General features: G+C 43.8%; 1 protein-coding gene across 1 annotated transcript in view; it reads right to left on the bottom strand.

The window, feature by feature from the left end:
• Positions 1–19,971: 19,971 nt before the first annotated feature.
• JCAD (junctional cadherin 5 associated) overlaps positions 19,972–22,335 on the bottom strand; it is a 61,325-nt gene continuing 58,961 nt past the window's right edge. Inside the window, exon 5 of the mRNA XM_042042887.1 lies at positions 19,972–22,335. Within this exon, the coding sequence (XP_041898821.1) occupies positions 22,301–22,335 (35 nt within the window). The 3' untranslated portion in view covers positions 19,972–22,300.

Genomic DNA, 22,335 nt, shown 5'->3' with positions numbered 1-22,335 from the left:
TTCATGGTTCAAAAACATTCCCAATGCCCAGCTTTCAAACTCTTTAATAGAGATTGGTTTGGGAATACCCAAAATTTCCAGTTTCCATCATTATATGTCAGCCTCACTCAAGGGATAGTCTGGTTTCCCATTACTTGCTGCAGAGCCTAGACCTTCTGTGCTGCCAGCCCAGCACGAGGGCTGCTCTCACAGTGTCCAAGCTGGTGCCTTGGACAGGGGCTACTGGGGAGGAGAGAGGAAGAGGGAATATCCCTCCTGGAGTCTTTCTGGAAAGCAGTCTAACTGTAGGACCCACTGCACTGCTGAATTGCCCTCCCAAAGCAGCTGTGTCAAGGAGGGCAGGCACGATGGCTCTCCTGTACTGGCAGACAGAGGAGCAGGGAGAGTGCAGCATCTTGTGGCACTGTCATGGTCCTTGCACAAGCTGGACTGTGTGTTGTCAAAGGAAGGCCCTGGGGAATGTTTTGTGGTGGTACGTTCCCTCTCCCAGCCTGGCAAGATAAGTGACAGAGCAGGGGGAGTTCATTATGTTCCATGTTTGTTGATCCAAGCAAGACAGAATGAACTAAGACTGATTTTATTTGGCTGGAAACGGCTGAACAGCAGCTAATATTAAACACCACTCATGTGAAGCAGGGACATTGGTACTGAAAGAATTATAATGATTTAATGTGAACTGTAAAAAAGTGTTCATGAATAATACATTTTAAATTAATACCTAGATATTGGCTGGCTGGAGCTCCAACCTCAGCCCATATTTCTCTGGCAATATTTAACCTCGTCACTAATTTAGGGAATTAGAGGCACTCGAAGTCCTAGCTGGAGGATAAATATGGGTAGACTTCAAATACAATCCTTGTACCATTCATTCACTATTTCTTTTTTGCTCATATAAAGGAGAGTAACAGATATAAGGAAGTCTGTGAATGAAGTCTGTAAAATAAAGTCTACACCGAGTCTACGGCCTTTCCAGACTTTGAGAAGGGCCTTCCACCAGCCCAGGCCATGCTGTGCCCATAGGAGCTCGTCAGAAGGGCAGAAGCTGTTTTCCTGTGATGCTGCAAGTACCTACAGCAGGTCCCCACTCTTTCCACATGCTGTTGACATGACCAATAACCACACTGTGTCCAATACAGCAGCCAGCAAATTCAGCCCATCTTCTTTTAATTGTGAAAGTTTAGACTGGGATTCATATAGAAAACATCCCACTAGCCAGAATTTTCCAGGCAATGGATGGAGGAGGCAGATAACACTGTAACACATTGGTGTATAAAGGAACACACTTCTCTTTTCCCACTGACTGCACAAGTGGTCATCCATTTCCAACACCCCATGCACTTTGCAGGTAGCTCCTGTACAGTTGCTTCTTGCAGCACTGCACCTCTAACAGGTGCTTTAGTAACACAGGGTACAGACACTTCCGAATGAAGTGGAGGTCTGGATTTACAGTGTCAGTGTAGCTGCTAGCGGCAACTTCTTCCTCTTGCCTTGGAGCAAATTTCTCTTTATGGTTAGGGACTGTTTCACTTACCACAAGCTGTGAATGGGATCTTGCTGTGGAAAACATGATGTGATGTACATGCATGTCCCCACAGTCACTTGTTTGTATAGCTGTGCCTTTAGAAACGAGCTGCAACCAGAGTAGGGTTTGAAAAGAGTCCTGCTGCTGCCCAAACAATGCTTTCAAAGGACTTTCAAACAGTGTGTCATAAAGGATTTGTAATTTGTTTTGCCATACAAACCACTGCGGCACCCGTTTCGGCCTGGGTCTGAAACAGAGTTTGTAGTTAAAAACACCGTGCAGCTGTAATACAATAACAAAGCAGTTCCTCTGACTAAAACTGGCTGCAGTCCTAGGGTCTTTTCACTTTCTTTCTCAGCCACACCCTTCCCTGAAATCTCCTTCTGGGTTATACAGCTGACCCCAAGTCCATGGGATTAGTCTATACCAGCAAAATGATTTTCCAGACTAGAACATTTACAGTTTGATATCTAGATAAAGAGTGACTCTTTTTTGACTCACAAGCAATGCCTGACCTTATTGATGTGCTCCCAGCTGGTTTTCAGAAACTGAGCTATCAGGGGAAATACTCATCTTCAAATTCCCAAGCGCCACAGATGTCACGTGGCTGTCATTCACCAGAAGGCCAAATGCGCACCCACACATCTCTCCTCTGCCATGCCCCAGACTGCTGTGGCCCTTCAGCAGCTGAAACATCTGCAGCCTTTTTCCAGTGCTTGGGTACTGTTGGGGTTTTAGGAGCTCTCCTGTTTTGGTTTTTTTTTCCTGTTAAAGGAATTTTTCCCATACATGTTGCTAGGGGGACAAATTGCTGGGTACTTCAGAAAAACAAAGGGGGTAGCTACAGAAGTGGGGTGCATCTGGCTACTCTTTCGTTTCATCTGGGTGTGCAGACAGTTGGTCCCTGGCATTTGGACAGAGAGAGGCTGCTTTCTTCGGCTGCTTTTCCTTCTGCCAGAGAAACCCCGGGATGCCAAGCCTGCCTTCCCTGCCCTGCTGGGAGCTGGGCTGTGGCCACCCTGCCCCTGCTGTTGCTTCAAGCCTTCGCTGCGTTGTAGTCCTGCTCGCCCTGCCTGCCCAGACCTCCGGGGGGCTCCCCGTTTGGATACACCTCGTCTGCCACCCGGGATTTGTGCTCGTCCCTGCTGTTCCAGCCTGCCGTTCCAGCCTGCTGTTCCTGAGGGTCCGGCCGGACACCGGGATCGGCTGCCCAGCGGTTTGTGAAGCCTTTGTCCCATCCCTTCCCGGGATCCCAGGGCACCGGTGCCGCGTGCTCCCCGAGCTCGCTCCGGAGCGCCCCCTGCAGCCGCGGGGGAACCATCGCACCTGCCCTGCTCACCGGGAGCCGCCAGCGCCCCTGCCGGCTGCGAGCGGAACTGCACCCGAGGGGAAAGGGCCCGACAGCCGAGAAGGCTGGCACTGGGTTTGTGATTGTTCGCTGTTACTGCCATAGTTATTGTTGTTTGTTTGACTGGTTATACACATATAGATATATAATAGTAGAGAACTGTCATTCCTATTTCCCACATCTTTGCCTAAAAGCCCCTTGATTTCAAAATTATAATAGCTCGGAGGGAGGGGGGGGTTGCATCTGCCATTCCAAGGAGGGCTCCTGCCTTCCTTAGCAGACACCTGTCTTTCAAACCAAGACAGGTACACACACAGGTGACAACTGTTCCCTTTCTTCCAGCAGCTGTACACATAGTTCCTGCACGGCCACCCCTCCCCTGCCCAGCAGTGCTGTGCAGGACTGTGCATTAATTCAGGATTGGGGTAGGGCTAAGTAGAACAGGCATTTTGTGCAGAATGCATTCTGTTTTCATCAGAATATTTTGAAAGTAAGGGAATGCATGAGAATACATATTCCAAATGTACAATGTAAGGGAATGCATGAGAATACATATTCCAAATGTACAAATTCCATTTTTATTTTTGTTTTAATAAGGAAACCACAAAGTCTGCAGCTAAATATTCCCCAATTTTTTTTTAAATTTCCCCCAAACTGAAACTCCTGTACAAGCCAGGCACTTTCACAGAAACAAAAGCAATAACAAAATTGGATCATTAACATTGTGCAGAAGCCCAGTTTCACATGAAAGTGTTGGAAATATTCATACTTGCAGTATCTTTTTCTTCCTTACTAGTAGGAATAAACCATGTAACTTAAGGAAAGAAATTAGTACAACATGGAAAACTTTCAGTAGTTCTCTTCAGTGCTCAGAGATCTCCCTTTAGCAAACTTGCAGTCCATCTTGCAGTCCACAAGAGTGCCTATGCACTGCAGTAGCCCTACTAGACCAGCATCCACTTCAAGTGATGAAAGTCCACAGGAACAGATGTCTCTAGGCCAAGCATTCCAGTAAGTGAAATTTATCATTTTAATATTCCCTTCTCCCATTTCTCAACCAAAGGATCTTCCATCACTAAACATCATGACCCAGATTGCTGCAGGAAGACAGAAAACAGGACAAGTGCAGACTTTCAAAAATTAAAATGGAGTCAAAGAGGTCCTCTGAAATATTGAGTTTTACTACAGCACCAAGATGACTTGAGAACTATTGTGTGAGGCCAACAGAAGAAGCAGGTAGCAAGAAAAGCTCGTTACTGGTGTCAATATAGCAAAAATGGGTGAAAATCATCCTGATCTCTAAATTAAAGATGGAAATCTGAGGTCCTGCACAGAGCACGACCTGAAGCAATCTGATCCCTCCACCCCCGGTGCCTTTATCATCATACCGGTCACAGATGAGGGCAGGAGGGTTTGAGGGTGAATATTTCCTTTGTGCTTTGCCTCTTTCTCTCTTCCCAAGGCCAGAAGGATAAGACCATCACCTATCACATGCCAGTCCATTGGCAATTTCTCACAGCTAAAGAGAAAACTGGGCTCGGCAGCACCCTGTCTTATGGATGGCCCAAATGTACTTCCCAAGGGAAAGGATAGAAATAGCGCCTTCATCCTTCCCACATCACCTGGCCATGTGGGAGCCACTAGATCTGTCCCTCCCTGTAACTGGCCCATCCAACTCCTGCAGGATACCTGAAAGTGCTTCATTCCTAGTAATGCTGAAGGACAGTAGTGTCTTATGGCATGTAGTGCACAGAAAGAGGGTAAAAATATGATCCAGAGGATTCCCAATGTAATTAAAGGGTTTAATTCTTTACATACACTGTAAAACTGAAAATCCAGTCTAGGTGCATTTGAAAACAAAGCAAACCACATAAATGTGAGCTGTTTCACACTAGACTATGGGTATATTTATGTGAAAGACTGAACAAATAAATTAGTGGGTTTTTTTCTTATAATGTAAATACTCCCAAGAACACTGGAGATCCCAGCGAAGTCATCTGGATGGGGATATAATACAGTGCAGATGTGAAAGTGCTTGAAGGGAAAGAGGGAGCGTCCAAGCCTTTCCCGAGACTCTCCTAACACCCTTATGACAGTGATCTGCCTCAGTGTTGTTGTTGGCATGGCTCACTCAGCAGCCCTCACATCCCAGCTTCATAATTGAAGCTACAGGCCCAATTCATTAAAAGAAGATTTACTGGTGTTAGGAGGGTTTTGTCATAGATCTTGTTTTCATAAATGGGGCTCTATAGTGCATGTGATTTACAGAGGAAAGAAAAAACTGAATTATGGGGAGGAGTGCATGTGAGCAAGGTTCTTGGAGTGAGAATAGTTTAGTATGGAAATGTGACACATCTGGAAGAGAAGGAATTCAATCTCCTTCTTACCTGCTGACATCCCAGGAGATGTCTCAGTAAGAGGAAACCAACACTGGGGTTGTTGTGGTGCTCCGTAGACCACTCTGCTCCTTCTACTGTCCTGTGTGTTCCAGCAGCTCTAGGGGAGCTGGCAAGGAACAGGGCAGTCCCAGCTCCCACGGCTCACTGCCTCCTCAGTGTAGCTCTTGTGTCTTGGAGAACTACTCAGTTAAATGCTGAGGCCCTGTAGAGGTCTTCTACACTTGGAGTGACTTTCCAGCCAGACTTGCAAGTACAGCCCAGCAAGATTAGCAAGGGGAGCTGCAGCTCTAGTGCAAGTGGCTGTGGGAGCTACAGTGCAAGAGACGTGCAAGACGTCTGGGTATGGCATAATAAATGAATGCTTAGCAAGCAGAGACCTGGTCAGTGCGAGAAGTGGAGTCTTGAGCATGTCTCATCCTAAATGGGTGTCTAAAAAACCAGGCTCTCCAATAACCCCCTTTCTTTTTGTTGCCTACAAAGGGAGCCAGGGTGCTGATTGGACCCAACTGAGGCAAAGCCCCTCCATGGGCCCTGATTTTAGCCTGGTTGCAACCTTCAAGTTGCAGTTGCCCATGAGGCAGAATACAAACAGCACAGCTATGTACAGTGCTGTCTGTATTGGCAGAAACAACACGACTGGATCCAGATGGGGAAATCCTGAGGACAGACCAACACTCCTCTAGTCCCCTTTCCTTCTCCCTCTTCCCTAAAAACAGTTTATGCCTATTAGCCTTTATGTCTCTACTCAAAAGAATTGAGTAAAACTTCCTGTCCTTTCACTGAACTCTTTATATTTGTTATTAAAAGACAATTATTTTATCAAAAAATTATTTTATCATTTTTTATGAGATTTGTCTCTCAAAATTCATAGAAGGCTATAATGTGATTAACAAAGCCAGTGAGCAATGTACAGCTTAGTATCAGACATGTTGGAGTGGGTCAAAATCTACGACAGCCAGGAGTTAACAGACCTATAGCAGCAAACAAGGGAAACTGTTACTTGTTTTGGTTATGATGTTATAAGTATTTTGCTCTTGCAGATCTGATATGCTGCAGTGACTTAGAAGTGACACACAGCTCTTCCAGAGGGTGTTCTGTTTACAACAAAGCAATTTCCCTGGCCAGATCTTGTATGTACAGATGATCTTCTGGAAACATTCTTTCACATTTTTACAAGTGATTCACTTAGGGATATCATATAGGTCAAAAAGGTTTGTTGGCTTTTTAATAAAAAGGAAGTGTGACATGAAGCATTTACTGCCTTTAAGTTGTTCATACTTGTCCAGCAATCAGGAGCTGTTTTCCAGAGGCCCTGCGGGTGTCCAAGTGCACATTGAATTTGACAGCATCTATTGCTTATGCCAAGCAGTAGATTTTTAAGAAACATTTGGAAACATTCACAGAAAAGAGAAATATTGAACTTTTGCAATGGGCGTGATCTTGCACAAAACCTGAAGCTGAATGTTACTTGCCCAGTGGGAGAGCAAGGTGCAAAACCACCCTTATGAGTCATGAATTCTTTCAACTCATTCAGCGTCTAAATAGTGCCTATTAGATATAGGTTGCTCTTAAATTGCTTTAGACCAGGGAGTTATCCACTGAGTAATTTTGATTAAGCAAATATGTTGTAAATAGTCATAACTTGCTTGTGGTCAATTCAAGAAGAAAAAAAAAAGATAAACCATCCAAATATGATCTTTATTCCAAAAAATTTATTCTGTTCTAATCACATGGCAACATTCATGTATATCTAGTTAAACCCCACTGGCAAGCCATCAGCAATAGAACACCAGGAAAATCAGCCTTGATGCTTCAAATCCATGTTTTTCATTTGCAAACCAAGAACTGTGTAGCAGAGGGGAAGAACTTGAATTTCAAATGCAAGCTGACTGACAACAAGCAGTCACCTTGGACAAACTCCACAGCAGTCATTCCAGGGATCCGCAGATGATGATTGAAAAGTGTAGTTTTAGATCAATCATATTTCATAACCCAGTTTCAGGGCTGTGTTTTTTCCATGTTGGAACAGTAAAACTAGAAAGAGACTAAGAAGCCTGCCTAATAATTAGCATTTCAGCCTGTCAGAGTCTTATTATGGCACATAAAACTTCGATTAGATGAACAATCCAAAGGTTGCCGAGATAAGGATTCAAAAGCTAGGCAATACCAGAAATAAGGTCATTATGCTCAGTTTCAGAATTTTGAATGACACAGCCATGTTACCCTTCTGTGGGAGTCATCACTGTCCTCCACAGAAAACACATGGTCTGTGCAATTAGTATTTCCATGAGTGAAGATCCCATCTGGACTCACCAATATAAATCATGACAGCCAGAACTTGCCAGAAAATTGATTTTTCTGTTTGATGTGCGTCTTTCCTGATTTTTCAGGATTTTTGAGCCTGGCACCTCATCTGCCCAAAGTACAGCTACCACTGGCTTTCAGTGGTACCACCCACCTCTTCAAAGACTGCTTGATGAAGTGCCCTGCATCATGTAGGACAGAGGGACAAGAACAGTCCGTGGTTTTGGGGCAGTACTGTCCTTTCTATCCCTGTCCGTCCTGGCTGCAGTATGTGCTTCCCTTCCATTTGTGCTCAGAGAGGATGGACTCCATGAGGTTTATAAAATCACAGTCTAAATGCACCTTGAAGACTGCTCTGGTCTTTCAAAGGCTGTTCTTTTTCTCCATGCTCTGCGCTATAGTCAGTTCTTTTGCCACACTGCGAGCCCTTTCCGAAGAATGGAAGAACTGTCACTCATCCCACCCCCCATACAAGAAAGAGCACTCAAGAATTTCAGGCCATGAAAAAAAAAAGCATTTTTCATCCTTAACTTGGATCTTGAAAGTAGCTTAAGCTAGATGTCATGGAAAATCTCCTGCTGAAACATTTTTAAAAGTTTGTCAAAATCACGAACAGGAAGACTGGGGATTTATAAAAGAGAAAACTGTTCAACCCAAGTAATGAGTCGACTTGCTAGATCTCTCCAAAACAGCATTTTATGAAAAATCTAAAAGCGTTTCTCCACATAGGGTTCAAAGCTAACAAGCTAAGGACTGGTGTATTTTAAAGCCCTAGAAGAACCACAGAGAATCCTCTACATCTTCCTCTAGAAATTCACTGATATTAGACTGACACCAAGAGTTGTAGTGAACTAAATCCACAGCCAAAAAGTGATAGTGTCTCTTGCTTAATGTGAGTACCAAGTCTTTTCAGACTGAACTGCTAGATTTCTGTTCTACACTAACAATCTGTAAGACTAATCCACAGACCATAACTGATCACTTATTAAATCAAGGTGACAACAAATACTCATATAAATCACCTTCTTTCTTCCTACAGATGTCTTCTTCAAAAGTGTGTTACTGTTCATTTGTAGAAAGCCCTTTTTGGAAGAGAAAGGAAAAGCATTACTTTGACACTGTCTTTATGAGCATTGCCTCTCTTTATGTATTTTTCTGAGGGCTAAAATGTGGGAACCAAAACAGGAACGCCAAAAGGTTCTGATTTAGATACCTAGTGTAAGATATGCTTGAATATTTATCATCCCAAATAGTGTTTCAGGTTTTCTAATTTATGCTCATGTCTATTCTTTTGAATTTAGTTTTCACTGATACATGTTTTCCCTAAAGCCTCTTGCACTGCAGGAAAGAAGAGCCCCCTAAAGCTGGTTTGTGTAGATTTTTAAAACTGGCTTACATGTCAAAAAATAGACACAGCTGCAGTAAAGGGCGCTAGGCTTTTGATCTTGAAAAAAAGAACCTGAGTTTAAAGAACACTCATTTTATGCAAATAAATCTGTGCAGAAAAACATTGTAAGAAAAATCTGTGCCCTTTAGAGACCCTGGAAAGCAGCTGGCCTGGCTCTGCAGGAAGCAGCCTGCAGGTGCTGAGAACTGGCCAGAGGGTGAGATTCACAGCTGCTGGACTCAGACCTGGCCTTTACCACAGTGGGAGCAGGAAGATGTGCCTGAGGAAGTGGTAGCTGTCCCTGGAGAGGTTTCACCCTTTCCTGGCTCCAAGCAGAAGAGGGCTGCTTGGCTTTTTCCATCACATGCAGGTTTCTATCAGGCTGGATTTTGTGTTTTTCTTGTAAAAAAAAGACTTGAGAAATATTTATTTGGAGGTTGTGGCTGGCAGGCATTTCCCTCTAGGGCAGCTTGTGCTCTGATTTTGGTCAGTTCAGTAAAAAAAGTCAGATAAATGCTTCTAGAGAACTGCAGAGGAGAGACTGATCTATTACTCATTTGAAACAAGAGTAGCTTCTTCTTGCTTTGTACTTTTTCTGTATCTTTTTCTTCCTGCTATCATGACTGTGGATTTTCTCCCTCTTCAATATCTTTCATATGAATATCCTACCTTATCAAAGGCAGTATTAGAAGCTGAGGCGAGAGGGGGAGACAAAAGGGGTGCAATTGTCATGTGTTTCTTCCCACACAGATAGATCTGGATTGCTTGACCTTCATCTCCTTAGTCTGTAACTCCAAAGGGATCAGCATAGGTAAAAAATGTTACGCTGTGCTGTGTGACTTGCTGTGTGACTTCCAAGGACTGTGTAACAAGCCAGGGCTGACACAGTGCAGACAATGTGATAGCACTGCCTGCCTTTTGTGTCACTACAGAGAAGGAGGTGGAGCAAGGCGTTTACACATCTCCCAGGAAAGAAAAGGTGGGTAGACAGCTGTAAAAACAAACATTTTAAGAAAAACAGATGAGAAACAACAGAGAACACAGTCCTAAATATGTAGTGTCAGTACAACATTTTCCTACCTTCAGACCTGAAAATGCTTCACTCTATAAGACGGGAAGCACACAAAACCCATTGTCATGTTCACCAAACGTGTCTACATCAGAATCAAGGGTGAAAAATTACCTTCATGCTACTGGACTCTTGAAACATTCCTTTTTCTTTCTCCCAGCTCATCTTGTGACATATTTCAATATAAATGTCCCTGTCCCCATAGCCGAGGTTCACTAAATTCAAAGGTTGGAGAAAATCTAAGGTAGACTTGGAATTGAGATGGATTTCAGGAAAAAATGGCCTTGATTTGACAACAGCTCTTTCAAACTTTGAGAAAAAATGTGTAAGTGATGGGTGAGGCTAATGAGCAGCTGAACAATTAATTGTTCCATTCAGTGGGTGTTCCCAGTCACCCTGGAACCCAGCTCCCCATGAAAGAAATGCCAAGACACAGCTTTCCTTGTCCAGCATGAAGCTAACATGCCTAATCCTTTCCCAGCTATTCTTTAGCCATCTCCACCCAATCAACAATGAAGAAAAAAGCCAACCTCCACAAACTTTTTCACCCTCAAGCTATTTTCCATACAAGTGTGAAATGTCAAATTTGCCTATGGTGGGTCTGAAACCACAGGACTGGGATGGAACAATTCAGTTGTGGTATCAAAGTTTAATGGGACTGGGATATAGGATGGCTGGCATGGAAAGAGCTATGGAGCTCTGGCTGCTAGGGTTTGGCAAGTGGGAAGAAACTGTGCTTACTGCAGTTTTGAAAACAGTATCTTATTGCTGTGCTTCCATGAGAACCATCACTGGAATAAACCCCATGTGTTTTGAAATATTCATTCAAAATAAAAGATTCTCCCTTGCCAGAAGAGTCCAGTAGCCTGGAGTATCTAAGTCCAACCTCATAATTTGGGTTTGTACCAGGCAGAGAAGTGTGTGGCTGCCATGCATTTACTTTTATTCCTTTTTATTAAAATTTCAGGGAATGGCTCTCTCTTTCCTTCTAAAAGAATCCTATTTTGTATTTAAAAAGTTGATATTCAGTACGACTAGGAGAAAGTGTGTCTGTAGAGTGTAAACTGATGACTGATTACTGGCATTCCAGTTTAAAAAGAGGAAAGAATTAAAACCACAGGGTTTTGGCCAGAGTGCAAGGTGTAAATGAGATCAAGCCAGGCATGACACCAAGGGCAGGGAGGGACAGCTATGGGTGGGGTGGCAAGTAGGATGCTCTGAAAGGGTTTGCTGAAGAGTCAAATGTTGATGATGCTGTTTTGGCCAAAGTGAGAGTAGAGGTGCTGGGTTCAGAACCAAGAGCGCATGTCAGTGAAGTAGACACAGAAGTTTTCAAAGGTCAGTGGTAGCTGGTGAATGTGGTGACACTGCTGAGTAATTCTGTGCATGTTGTGATCACTTCCTAATCCTGGTGAATCCTCTTACAGTGTAGTTGCAGGTCCCCCTGCCTTTGGGGAATCTGCTGAAGCAGAACCCACGTGTCTTAGGGATGCTGAAGGATAAACTGGTTGATGGCAGTAGATAGATTGGCCACCTAGAAGCACAACACCAGGTGCAGTAGTGGGTGCCTCTGCAGACCTGACAGGAGCTGCTGAAGTCAGGTACATCGTCCCAGGTAGGCCTATCCTAAGGAGAGTTAAAATGAAAGTGGTTCAGGACAGACGTAATTGGCACATGGTGTGATTCTTGGGGTGGTCTTGTGCAAGGCCAGGAGACAGACTTCAGTGAGCCTTGTGGGTCTTACAACTCAGGATATTCTATGATTCTATGACACACACCTTACAGCTAAATCCAAGGAAGTGTGAGCTCTATTGAAAGGTTTTCTGAATTCTTTATCCCTATCCAGGTCTGCCAAATGGTTCTTCTATCAGTATGTCACAACTAGACCAACAAGCCAACACACCTTATATACCTGGCCTCCCTACCCTCACCTCCCACCAGCTTTTTCTGCTCTTGCCCAGGCTCCAGTTCAACAGGACTTGGACTCCTATCTATCCCACCTGCCTGCCACCCTTCCTACCCTATGCTCCGGCTAAATTGTCCTGCCACAACCTGTTTCCACCTCAGGGGCCCCAGCAGCCCGTGTCCCCGCGGTCAGGGGTGTCCGGCCGGGCACGGCCGCTCCCCGCCGCTCTCTGAGGGCCGCGGGCAGCGCCCCCGGCGCCATTTCCCGGCCCGCAGGTGGCGCTGCTGCGCCGGGCCCGCGGCAGGACTGAGGCGGGCGCGCGCCGGTCGCCTTTTAGCTCACAGGAGAGCACCAGTATAAAACAAAACAAAACAGAACACCACTGAAATGACGAACCATCTTCTGTGGAAAAGAAACAAACAGGCAGCCAGATGCGGTGGCAGCCTTCCCTCAGAGGAGCGGCGTGTGGCCGCCCGGACGGCACCGCCGGGTGTGGGAAACACGGGCTTTTCCCCGCGGGTTGTGAGGAGCGGTCGGCGCAGCGGCGCAGCCCCATGACAAAGATGACACGAAGTTAAGACAGACACACATCATGGCCGTGACTTTTGTCTCTGCTAACGTGAGGAGAATGAATGAGGAGGACGTGGGGAAGGAGATCTGCCGCTCCCGTCCCAGCAGTTTCTGCTGCCGAGCACCGTCACACGCGGCTGTCAGAGGGACAGTGCTCAGGAAGGGCCTGTGAAGGGGACACACAAGCCAACAGCCACACTCGGGTGGGTTTGTGGCTGATGGGAGACCAGAGATCAGCTGCAGCCATTCCAAGCAAGCCGCTCTCCTGAAAGCAGCCTGGTTTTTTACTGCCCTGCCTGCACATAGTTGAGGTATTTTTTCCCCCATCTCCGCTCAATCTCTTTGCTTCACCACCCCACAGCTATTATGAACTTCTTCAGTTATTTATATGGTTCAAATATACCGACACTGCCTAAAAAAATCCTCAGGGCAGAGTTTTAGGAAATTGGCCAGAAATCTTTGAAACTGAGTCATTTGGGATGGATTGAACTTTTGTTTTTTTTTCTCCAGCTGCCTGCTGTGTGTTTGTCAGATAGGGATTGAACTGAGAAAGGGTCTTGGAGTTCAAACGCCTTCCCTGCTGCAGCGAGGTGGAGCATGGCACAGGATGCAGCTTATCACAGATAACAGCTGTGTGTATCAGGGGTCTCTGCTTCCCTCTCCCATGCTGTTTTCTCGGCTCCCTGCCTCTCCTGTGCATGCTGTGTGAGAGAGGCTGGGGTAGGGGATGGATTTCAGACCCATTAACAGCTCTTCAGCCAGCTAAAGTCAGTGTCACGGGGCACATCCTGCTGATTCAGCAGCAGAGGGCAGTTTCTATCTCAGGGGGAAGGAGAATAAAAAAGAAATAAATCTGCTTTGCCTCAGGACCCATGAGTTTTACCTTTCAACCCTGTCTGGGTGAAATGTGGACTTACATTACAAAACTGTACTGCTTCACTTGCATAGCTAAAACAGTGTCATTTCTAAGCCATTAACGAAGCTGCACAGATATAAATGCAGTCTCCAGCATTTACCAACCATTGAATTCAGCCAAAATAGACACTCCATAGAGCTGTGTCCACACCAGGATTTGGTGGTTTGAAAGGTTGAGGCTGAGGGGAATACTTAGGTACTCAGATCAAAACCATGAATAACTTTTGGGGTGGGGGGGAAAAGAGGGTTTGCAAAGACCATTTCTGAAGGTTTAAAATCAATCCACAATTGTTTCATTATTCCCAGTCCGCCCAAATACTCTTTCTAAATCTTATCAAAAACTTTATCCCAGGATTCTTAAAACACCAACGACATAGCAAATAATATTTTGATAATAAAACTGCAATAAAAGGCACAGTGTTCTCAACAAACATCCTCTTATTGCAAGAGTTGACAAAATTCCTGAATTTTGTTTTTAACTTCTCCGGGAGAGTAAGGGATGATTTTTACATACGGAATGTTTCTGTTTAAAATCCGTCCCAGGAACCTGGTGGCCTCTGTTTGACTGTCCTGACCCACCTCCCTGCTGTCAGTGCCTGTGTCTCTTGGGGGCAGGGAAAAGGGCTCTGTATTTTTGGCATGGTGCTGATATCCTCCAGGGGACTGTTGGCTGAAGTGTTGGAATTGTATGAGAGCTGCATTTGGTAAGGAGGATGTTGCAGGAACACGGAGGTGTGTCTGCACTGAGAGGGAAAAGGAGCTGAAAATTAATGCAGAAGGCAAAAAATGATTTGTGGATACTTTTCAACCTCAGGCACTCAGGAGGAGGCTGAGAAGGGAAGGAAATAAGAAAAGCAGCGTATCATGAACTGAAGAGAGCAGTGACATTTTACAGCAGCCGAAGATCTCCACAGTGTTTGTATTCCTTTCATGTGGTGTTATCAGAGCTCTTTGCAGGAGTTTATTATCGTGTTCTCCCAGACAGCAAGCAGACAGCCATCCTGTGACCCACATCCTGAGTTTTACAGCCCTCCTTGTCCTGTGCCATCTGGGGTATTTATAGTGTGACCCACCACTGGGAGAGCAGAGGACTTCCTTTATACTCTAAACATTACACTAAAATAATAATGAGAAAATGGGACAAATGACAAGCTTTCCTGCCCACAAAATGTCATAACCCTGCCTCTTCAAATGACGTGAGCTGGCCAGGTCACCATGCTCATGGCTCAGTGGGTTTCAGGGTACTGGCTGTTGTTGCTACTATGCTGAAACCAAGGCTAACAGCTGTATCTGGGGCAGTACATGGAAAGGAAGTCTAAATATGTTGCAGTATAAATATAAATCAAGCAGGAAAGGGGTAAGAGGAGAAGCTGAAGCTCCCTGGTTAGGGCAACATCTGCCCAGCCTTTCCCAAGGACTAGCTGTTGATGGCAAAGTGAGCTACAGCTAGCCTGTAAATACACTGCTACAGAGCATAGTATAGCACCTCAAAGAGATTTTAGGGGTTTTTTTCCTTTATTTTTTTCCCAAGCATTTGCCTTGATTTCAATTATTATTACAATAAGTGAACTTCTTTTAAGAGATAAAAGGAAGGAGTTGGCTTCCTTCCTCTCTGCATCATCTCCTGAGGTATCACACTTCTGCAGGCTGGCACCTCACTGCATAAATGGTGCAAAGTGATTCCAGAGGGCTGTTTTTCTTTCCCCAAGAAAGGGAAGATTTGGAGAGATAAAGTAGCTTTAATTGAACCTGGTAACATAGCATTGTTACCCAGAAAGGTCAAACAAAGGGGCTGTGAGAGGTCAGTGGGAGAGATAAGGAAGATGAGGTGTGCGTAGAGTAAGATAAGAGCTGAGGGTCTTATTCGATTATCAAGGTTCAGGCATGTGTGGGCTGAAGTGGCAAAGGGTGAGTGAGCTGGTGGCTCTCCCAGCTAGTGCTGGAGAGGGGGTGAAGGGAAGTCCTGCAGCTGGGAGGGTTTTTGATTGACTTAACAAGGAAACTTCTGAGTGAGAGCTGAGCAACCTCTGCTCACCCTTAGCCACCACTATGCTTTCCCATTGATGTGCTCTGCAAGCCAGGGTGGGCCTGAGCACTGACAGATTTGCCTGGTGGGAGCACAGACTATGTTGGCCAGCCCCAGTCCCTGTCTGATGGCAGCAAGCAGAACATGTGCCTCCTGAAGCATGCCATGTGAGAGCTGGCCAGGTGACATCCAACAGCAAAAGTGAGAGAGAGCTCAGTGGAGCAAAAGTGGAGGGGCTGGCATCAGCTTTGATACAGCAGAGAGGGTGGGTGTGAGTGGGTGAGAGCAAGTGCAGAAAGGTCTCTGCTCTTATGCTTTCACTTTTCCTATGGGGCTGTGTGTGGATTCCCCAACATACGGTCAGCCCCTTGCTTTGAATGTCAGGTCTCAATGTAACAGGACAGTTTGGACCCTGGGGACTTCTGCCATTTGTAGCTGATAGCAAATGGGCCCATTCTGTTATGTACATCTGCAAAAAGTAATGAACAACATGTTGGAATTGATTCAGGGATCAAAACTAAGGTAAAGAGTAGAAACAAAAAAACCCCATATATCAGCAATTGAAAAGAACTGAACACCTGCATTCTCCTACCAGCAGAAAATACGTAGGAAAAATGGTTGCTAGACTCAAATTGGGTGGAAGATGGGATTATGCTAGGCTAGAGGTTTTTATACTTCAAGCAGGTGGGGAAAGAGAGGGTATAGTGAGATCAGGTTGGCTGGATGATGAAGAGGAGAGCAAAACTGCCACAATGATTTCTACCTTCAGCCTCCCCAGATCTGTTGGGTCTTTTGTTCCACAGGTTTGTTGGTGACAGGTGAGAAGTACTGGGATGAATCCACTGCTTCGACACAGCAACCAATACATGTGAGTGTGACAGTAAGGTCTAACCTGCTTGTGAGCCAGTGACAAGAGACAGAGCTGCACATTCTAGCCATGAGCAACCTACACTTTTGCCTGGGGAAAAAAATTGTATTAACTTGATAACTTAGCTCTCGTGAAGCCCTATCAGCACAGATACAGAACATGCCATTCTTTACTGCAACACAGCCAAAGTAAACTATCCCAGTGCCATATCAACTTTTGCAAAGGGAGGGGAAAACACTGACATGGAGTGGAAAATGCTCTGGCAGTGTAGGTTTGGCCGCTGTACATGGCTGGTTGCCAGGCAGTAAAGGAGGAATCCACTCTCACAGAGAGGCAGAACACACACTACAGGTAGCAGACAAACAGAACACAACCTGGAAATGAGTGAACTAGAATCTGTGCTGATCTGAGACAATGTGGATATGGAAAGAAATTCTTTAAAGCAAACAAAAAATTCTGTACCTGATGCTGTAACAGACCAGTCATGACCAGTTTTGGAGGTAGCAGACCCCTGGAGAATACTGCAGCCTTTTAACACTTCACCAATACATTTATCTTTCTTGAAGGCAGTGCAAACAACAGAGCACATGCTCCATTTTACTTCATGATAACAACATCAACAACATCACAGAGGAGTGTACTCATGCAAAATCTTTATTCAGAAAATGTCTTGTCTTGAATAACAGCACCCCTCTGGTTTACATGTAAGCCCAGAAACAGTATTGGCATTATGCAGGAAAAGAGTACAAAGAAAATTCTTAAAACACATTCATCTTCTGATATCATATAAATAATATTAAAATTGCTTACCCCTATTTCCTCTATTTTTATCCCACTAAATTTGCCTGTGGACTAGTTAGAGAAGAAAACCAAGGCAATGACATAGTATTAGCTTTGGAGAAAGGCCACAGTATCTTAAAAGTCAGTGTGGAGAATTATCTGTATTGTATAAGGACAAAGACACATGGATATTGATACTCTGTCTAGCACATATATCTTCTTGTTTTCCTTCCAGGTCAGGAATGGCTTTCAGAATGGTTCTGATTATTTTCTCTGCTGGTCTGATTGTGGCTGTTAAGGGTAGAAAGTTCCTCCTTCATTTTATAATATGTATGTTATTGTGGTTTCTATTTCTAATCTCAGCCATGTGTCGGTCAATTCTGATTTATGTTGCCTTCACCCTGTCCCTGCTGTGCAGCTCTGCATGCCATATTGCAAACATATTTTTCAGCATGGGTGGGAGGTAGCACTGTGGTTTTGGGCTTTGCTATTGATATCAGGAATTCCCTTTTTCTTTGTTTGAAATACTATTTTTTTTCTTTAAAAATAGAATTGATGGTAAACAGGTTTCATTTAGTCCACATGGGAGGTACAGTGAACATTTTCATGCAAATTTGAATAAGAAATCATAATTTCCCAACTTTTCTAATGAATTCAGTCATATAGTCATCATCTCATGAAATCTTCGGCTTGAACCTTTATTTGGATTATGTAGAAGAATAGAAGTTTAAATTTTGTAATTAAAACTCACTCCAGTAAATTAGGGCTGCGGCACTGTGGCTTATTGCCAGTGGAGGGAAATTAGGGGTTTGTTTGATCCTCAACCAAGAAAATACCAATGTCTTCCAAAAGGACAGCTTTATGTAAAACATTCAAAAGTCTGACAAGCTGTCAGTTCTCTCCATTCCTTTTAGCACTGTTTTGTCTATCTTCTTTGAGCTGAAGGTTCCTGCCAAGTAAAGATTAATTTCTCACATATACTTGCCTCTATCAGATATTGAATCTGGACAAAAGGACCCACTTAGCAATTGCAAGAACTTTTGTCATTTAAAATGCAAGAACATTTCATTTCTACTCTTCTCCCAATCACTTCCCTGTTTTTTTTTCTCCTTTGAAAGGGGGCAGTGAAGAAGATATCAACATTTTAACCCAAAGAGAAGGTCGAGCACTGTAAAACTAACATTCAGCTGGCTGTTCATGTGGCAAAGGCAATAGAATGTTAACTCTAGATATTTATATTGATTTGTGATATTAAACAGAAGTATTTTACAAAATTCCAATATTTATCCTTAAATAAGCTTGATGGAACTAGTTCTTTTCTAAGGGTGAGAGGTTAATTCTGTGACTTTACCAATTTAAGCATATGCTGTCCTTCCTGTTTTCCTGGAGTCATGGGATGTTTCAGTACAAAGACTTGCTCCCCACATCAGGAGCTGAGTCAAGAAAACTTGATGGTTTTGATACACGATGCTGGTGTTTGCAATAAAGACAAACCTGTGGTATGAAATACAACAGCCCTTCTTATCCCTGGGGAAGGCTTCTTGAGTTAAAATCTGAAGAATGATGCTTGGTCAGATGTATTGTATCACCGGGCATTTCTGTCAGCGGAGGTCTCAGGTCATTAGAGGCATTTCCCTCCTTTGCCTTCCCATCCCCTCCTTTAGCTGTGGTGGCGGTGGGATTTCAAACACTGAGGAGCGCTGCTCAGACCTCACTTTGTCTAGCTCCAGACGACTCTAGCAAGGAGGATGGTGTGGGGCCCGCAAACAGCGGTTCTTCGGGGAAACCAACTTCCCGCTGGCGCTCGGGAACCGCAGGAGGGAGCGCGCTGCCCTCCCCAGATGCGTCGCCCCCGGGCAGAGCCTGCCCGCCTCCCGATCCCACTCCCGCTCCCCCTGCCTCTGCCGCACCGAGAGAGGCCGTCCTGCCCTGTCCGCGAGGCTCGGGCTATTCAGCAGCCCCGGAGTTCGCGGGTGGCTTCTCTCCCTCAGACAGGAGATAGGAGCCTGGAACGTCGTGTTCGTTTTTATCTCCCTGCCACCAGCCGCTGTTACTGGCACCAACCCCTCAGGCTGTGACTGTCCCTTCTGGATTTCAACAGGGTAAAGGGAAGGAGATGGCAGGTCCTCTTTAGCCATCCAGGTTCTGAGGAGTGCTCCCATTAAACATTTTTTAAAATGTATAAATCAGTCAGGTTTGGGAGTTTTATTTCATGAGTTTCTGAGAATGCTCATGAAACCAGTCTCTTCCCCCGACCCCAGCTTCCCCAGCTACAACAGCACAGCAGCAGCACAAGCTGGATACACAGCAGCTTGTAAAAACAATTTCTGAGGTTCTAGCTCTGCTCTTCCTCCTAGAATAAAGGCAGAGTTCCTCACTTCTCACTGTGCTTGCATTGCAGGAAGCACTGGAAGCAGCCTGCCACATCCTCCACCTTTGCACCCGCTCAGTCCTGAGCTCCTGCTGTTGCCATTACCAGTGACAGCTGTTGCCAAGACAGTTTTATGTACCCATTGAGACAGGCACTGGCAATCACCATTTACTGTTTTTTAACCATGTCTGGTGTAAAGGGGGCTCTCTGTTGACTGTTTGCAAACTGGTGAAAGGTTTCTGGAAAGGTGGTTCAGCTACAGTACCATCCAGTCCATTCCAACAGCTGACCCATGGTATAAACACTGTAGAAACACTGAGGCACAACTGTTCAGAAAACTGTACCCCATGGATTTCTCAGTTGTCTGTATCAAATGAAACTATCAGTGTTGTTAGAGGAATACACCATTTCCAAAGGAGGAGCAACTCTGCTCCTTCATCCACTGGTCAGTCACATACTACTGCAAAACAAAGCTTACCCACTTTCTAGGTTTTAATTTCTTATTCTTGGCCAATAAAACTTTCCCTGCAATACTGTTGCCTTTTTTTTTTTTTTTTTTTAGATCTTGGATGTTTGTGTGCTTTGGAAAAGTAATTACTCGACATGACTGATGAAACAGACACTGTGGAATCAATTAACCTATTCCTAGCAGAAGAAAATAAAGTGCAAAGAAAACTTCTGTTCCATGGAGACATAAACAGAAAGTAATAGGAATGCTTATATGGGACTATTTACAGTTCTTCAGCAACCAAGGATAAATTAAAACTTTCAATTAATTGCTACACATCTCAGCTTTACTGGGAAGTGGGAAGACAAGAGTTGATGCAGTTCTTTCTGAATTGTTTTTTTATGGGCAGGATTCAGAAGGGGAGACACCGGGGGGAAAACGTGTTTTGTAGCTATTTACAAGTCCCCAGATGTCCTAGATGGTGAAGAAGAGAGGTGAATACAGTATGAGTGGTAGGAACAGTTTGTCAACAAGTATTGCTACGCAGCATGCACAAGAGTTAATAAAATAAATTATACACCACATTTTCTTTTCAAGCAAGCTTTAAATAGTCCATATGTAACAGAATCATGTGTTACAGACAAGAAATTCTTGCTGCCAAAACACAGGATGAGTGTTTTTCCCGATCGTTCTTTCCAAATTACAGATTTAGGAAAAATATTTCAAGAAATTACAAGATTTTAAAAAATAAAATTATGCTAAAACCCAGAAAAGGCCAATAGAATAGACTGGTGAAGTACATGAACACGTAATCAGAAGAATGTTAGTACATGGGTACTTACAAAAACCTACAGGAATGGACATAAAGGCTTTAAAGACACAGAAACTAAGCAGGCTAATTCAGGATCAACAGGCAGAATGCATAGGCTTTATTATAAATTCTGTAATTCATGCATTTGTGTGTGCAGATAAAATATATTTAAAGCCATGTATTTAAATGCCATCAAAAAGACACCTGAACTTCTCCCCAGCAACACCTGGTGACCTCAGGGAAGAACCCAGTTTTGCTTATTTTTGTGCACTGGCCTAATCCAAACTCATAATCTGCAAAAGGGAACAAAGGATAAGAAAGCAAGCAAGTATTTTATCTGAGCCACTTGGCAACACTGGGACAAAGATCCAAACCCGCTTTTTGGTAATCAGCATCCTAGGAATGGAATGGCAGCAACACCAGCCTGGAGAGTTCTCAGTGTGTTTCAGAAAGTGGCTCCAAGAAGAACGATCCAAGGGTTGAGTGGGGAAAAAATAGAAATTAACCTTTTAGTACATACATACATAGATAGATAGATGGCTTTTTTTTTCAGAACAAAATAAGGTAGCATTACTGAGTAAGTGGCAATATGGTGTGTGCATTAAGATATATGAGTGAAATCTGCTTAGGGCACCTTCCACTCAGAGGAATAAGTCTTCTTAAAATATAATAATAATAATAATAATAATAATACTTCTTTATACTTGCCACTTGTTAGCAATTGTTTACATCGTAGAAAAATAGATAGTATTCTGTAACAAGAAATATAGTTACTTTGTTAAAATGGGCTATTTTAAACCAGCTACTATACTTTCATATAAAGAATTTCTAAACAGCAAAACAAAAATAGGTAATACTGAGTGCAAAACAGCCAGTGGTATACTTTGCATTGGTTTGAAACATAGTTGCCAGCTTCTATAATTACATGTTCTGTACACTGTACTACAAAAGTCTTCCATCTTTTGGGTTTTGTTTTTTCTTCTTTCTAGGTGGGAAGTATTTAATCCAAGTAAAATCAAACTCTGGAAGTCAGAGATAATTTTACAATCAGTCTTTGCTACCATTCTTTCACATTCCTTCCCCCACACAGTGCAGCAGCACTTTCTACTTATGGCCAAAAATCCCTTAAGTTAAACAAAGTTTAGAATGTAGATACTTAGAAGTTTAGCTTATAGATTCACATTCTTTTAAAAATAATTTCACTAATCTCTCACGTTTAAATTTACACCAATGTAACGCCTCACTTGATGCATTTCATCATCCCCACTGAAGACTGAAATAAGAGTTCAGATGAAAACTCTTTGCCAATGGCAGGTATTGTCTTAAACACTACCAAGCCAGATGGTTCCAAAGTAGAAGTCAGATTTTTCTGTGGTCTCTGCAACAGTTTCAGACATGAATAGCTAATTCCTAGTGGCAGTGGTAAAGGCATTATCAGTACACCATGAACATCACAAATGGAGACAATTTCCAAACATTAAAGAACAAAAACCAAACAAAAAGCACCCAGAAAAAAAAAAATCAGTGAAACATTCTTAGTAGAGCTGAAATTTCTCTATACTCCTCTTCATTATTCTCACACCTTTTCAACTTTGGTGGGGTCATATGTAT

The sequence above is a fragment of the Corvus kubaryi genome, unplaced genomic scaffold (genome assembly GCF_017639235.1).
Source record: "Corvus kubaryi isolate FWS band 111438036 unplaced genomic scaffold, C.kubaryi_AGA036_p1.0 37398, whole genome shotgun sequence".
NCBI lineage: Eukaryota > Metazoa > Chordata > Aves > Passeriformes > Corvidae > Corvus > Corvus kubaryi.
This window is presented reverse-complemented; position numbering and strand designations above follow the sequence as displayed.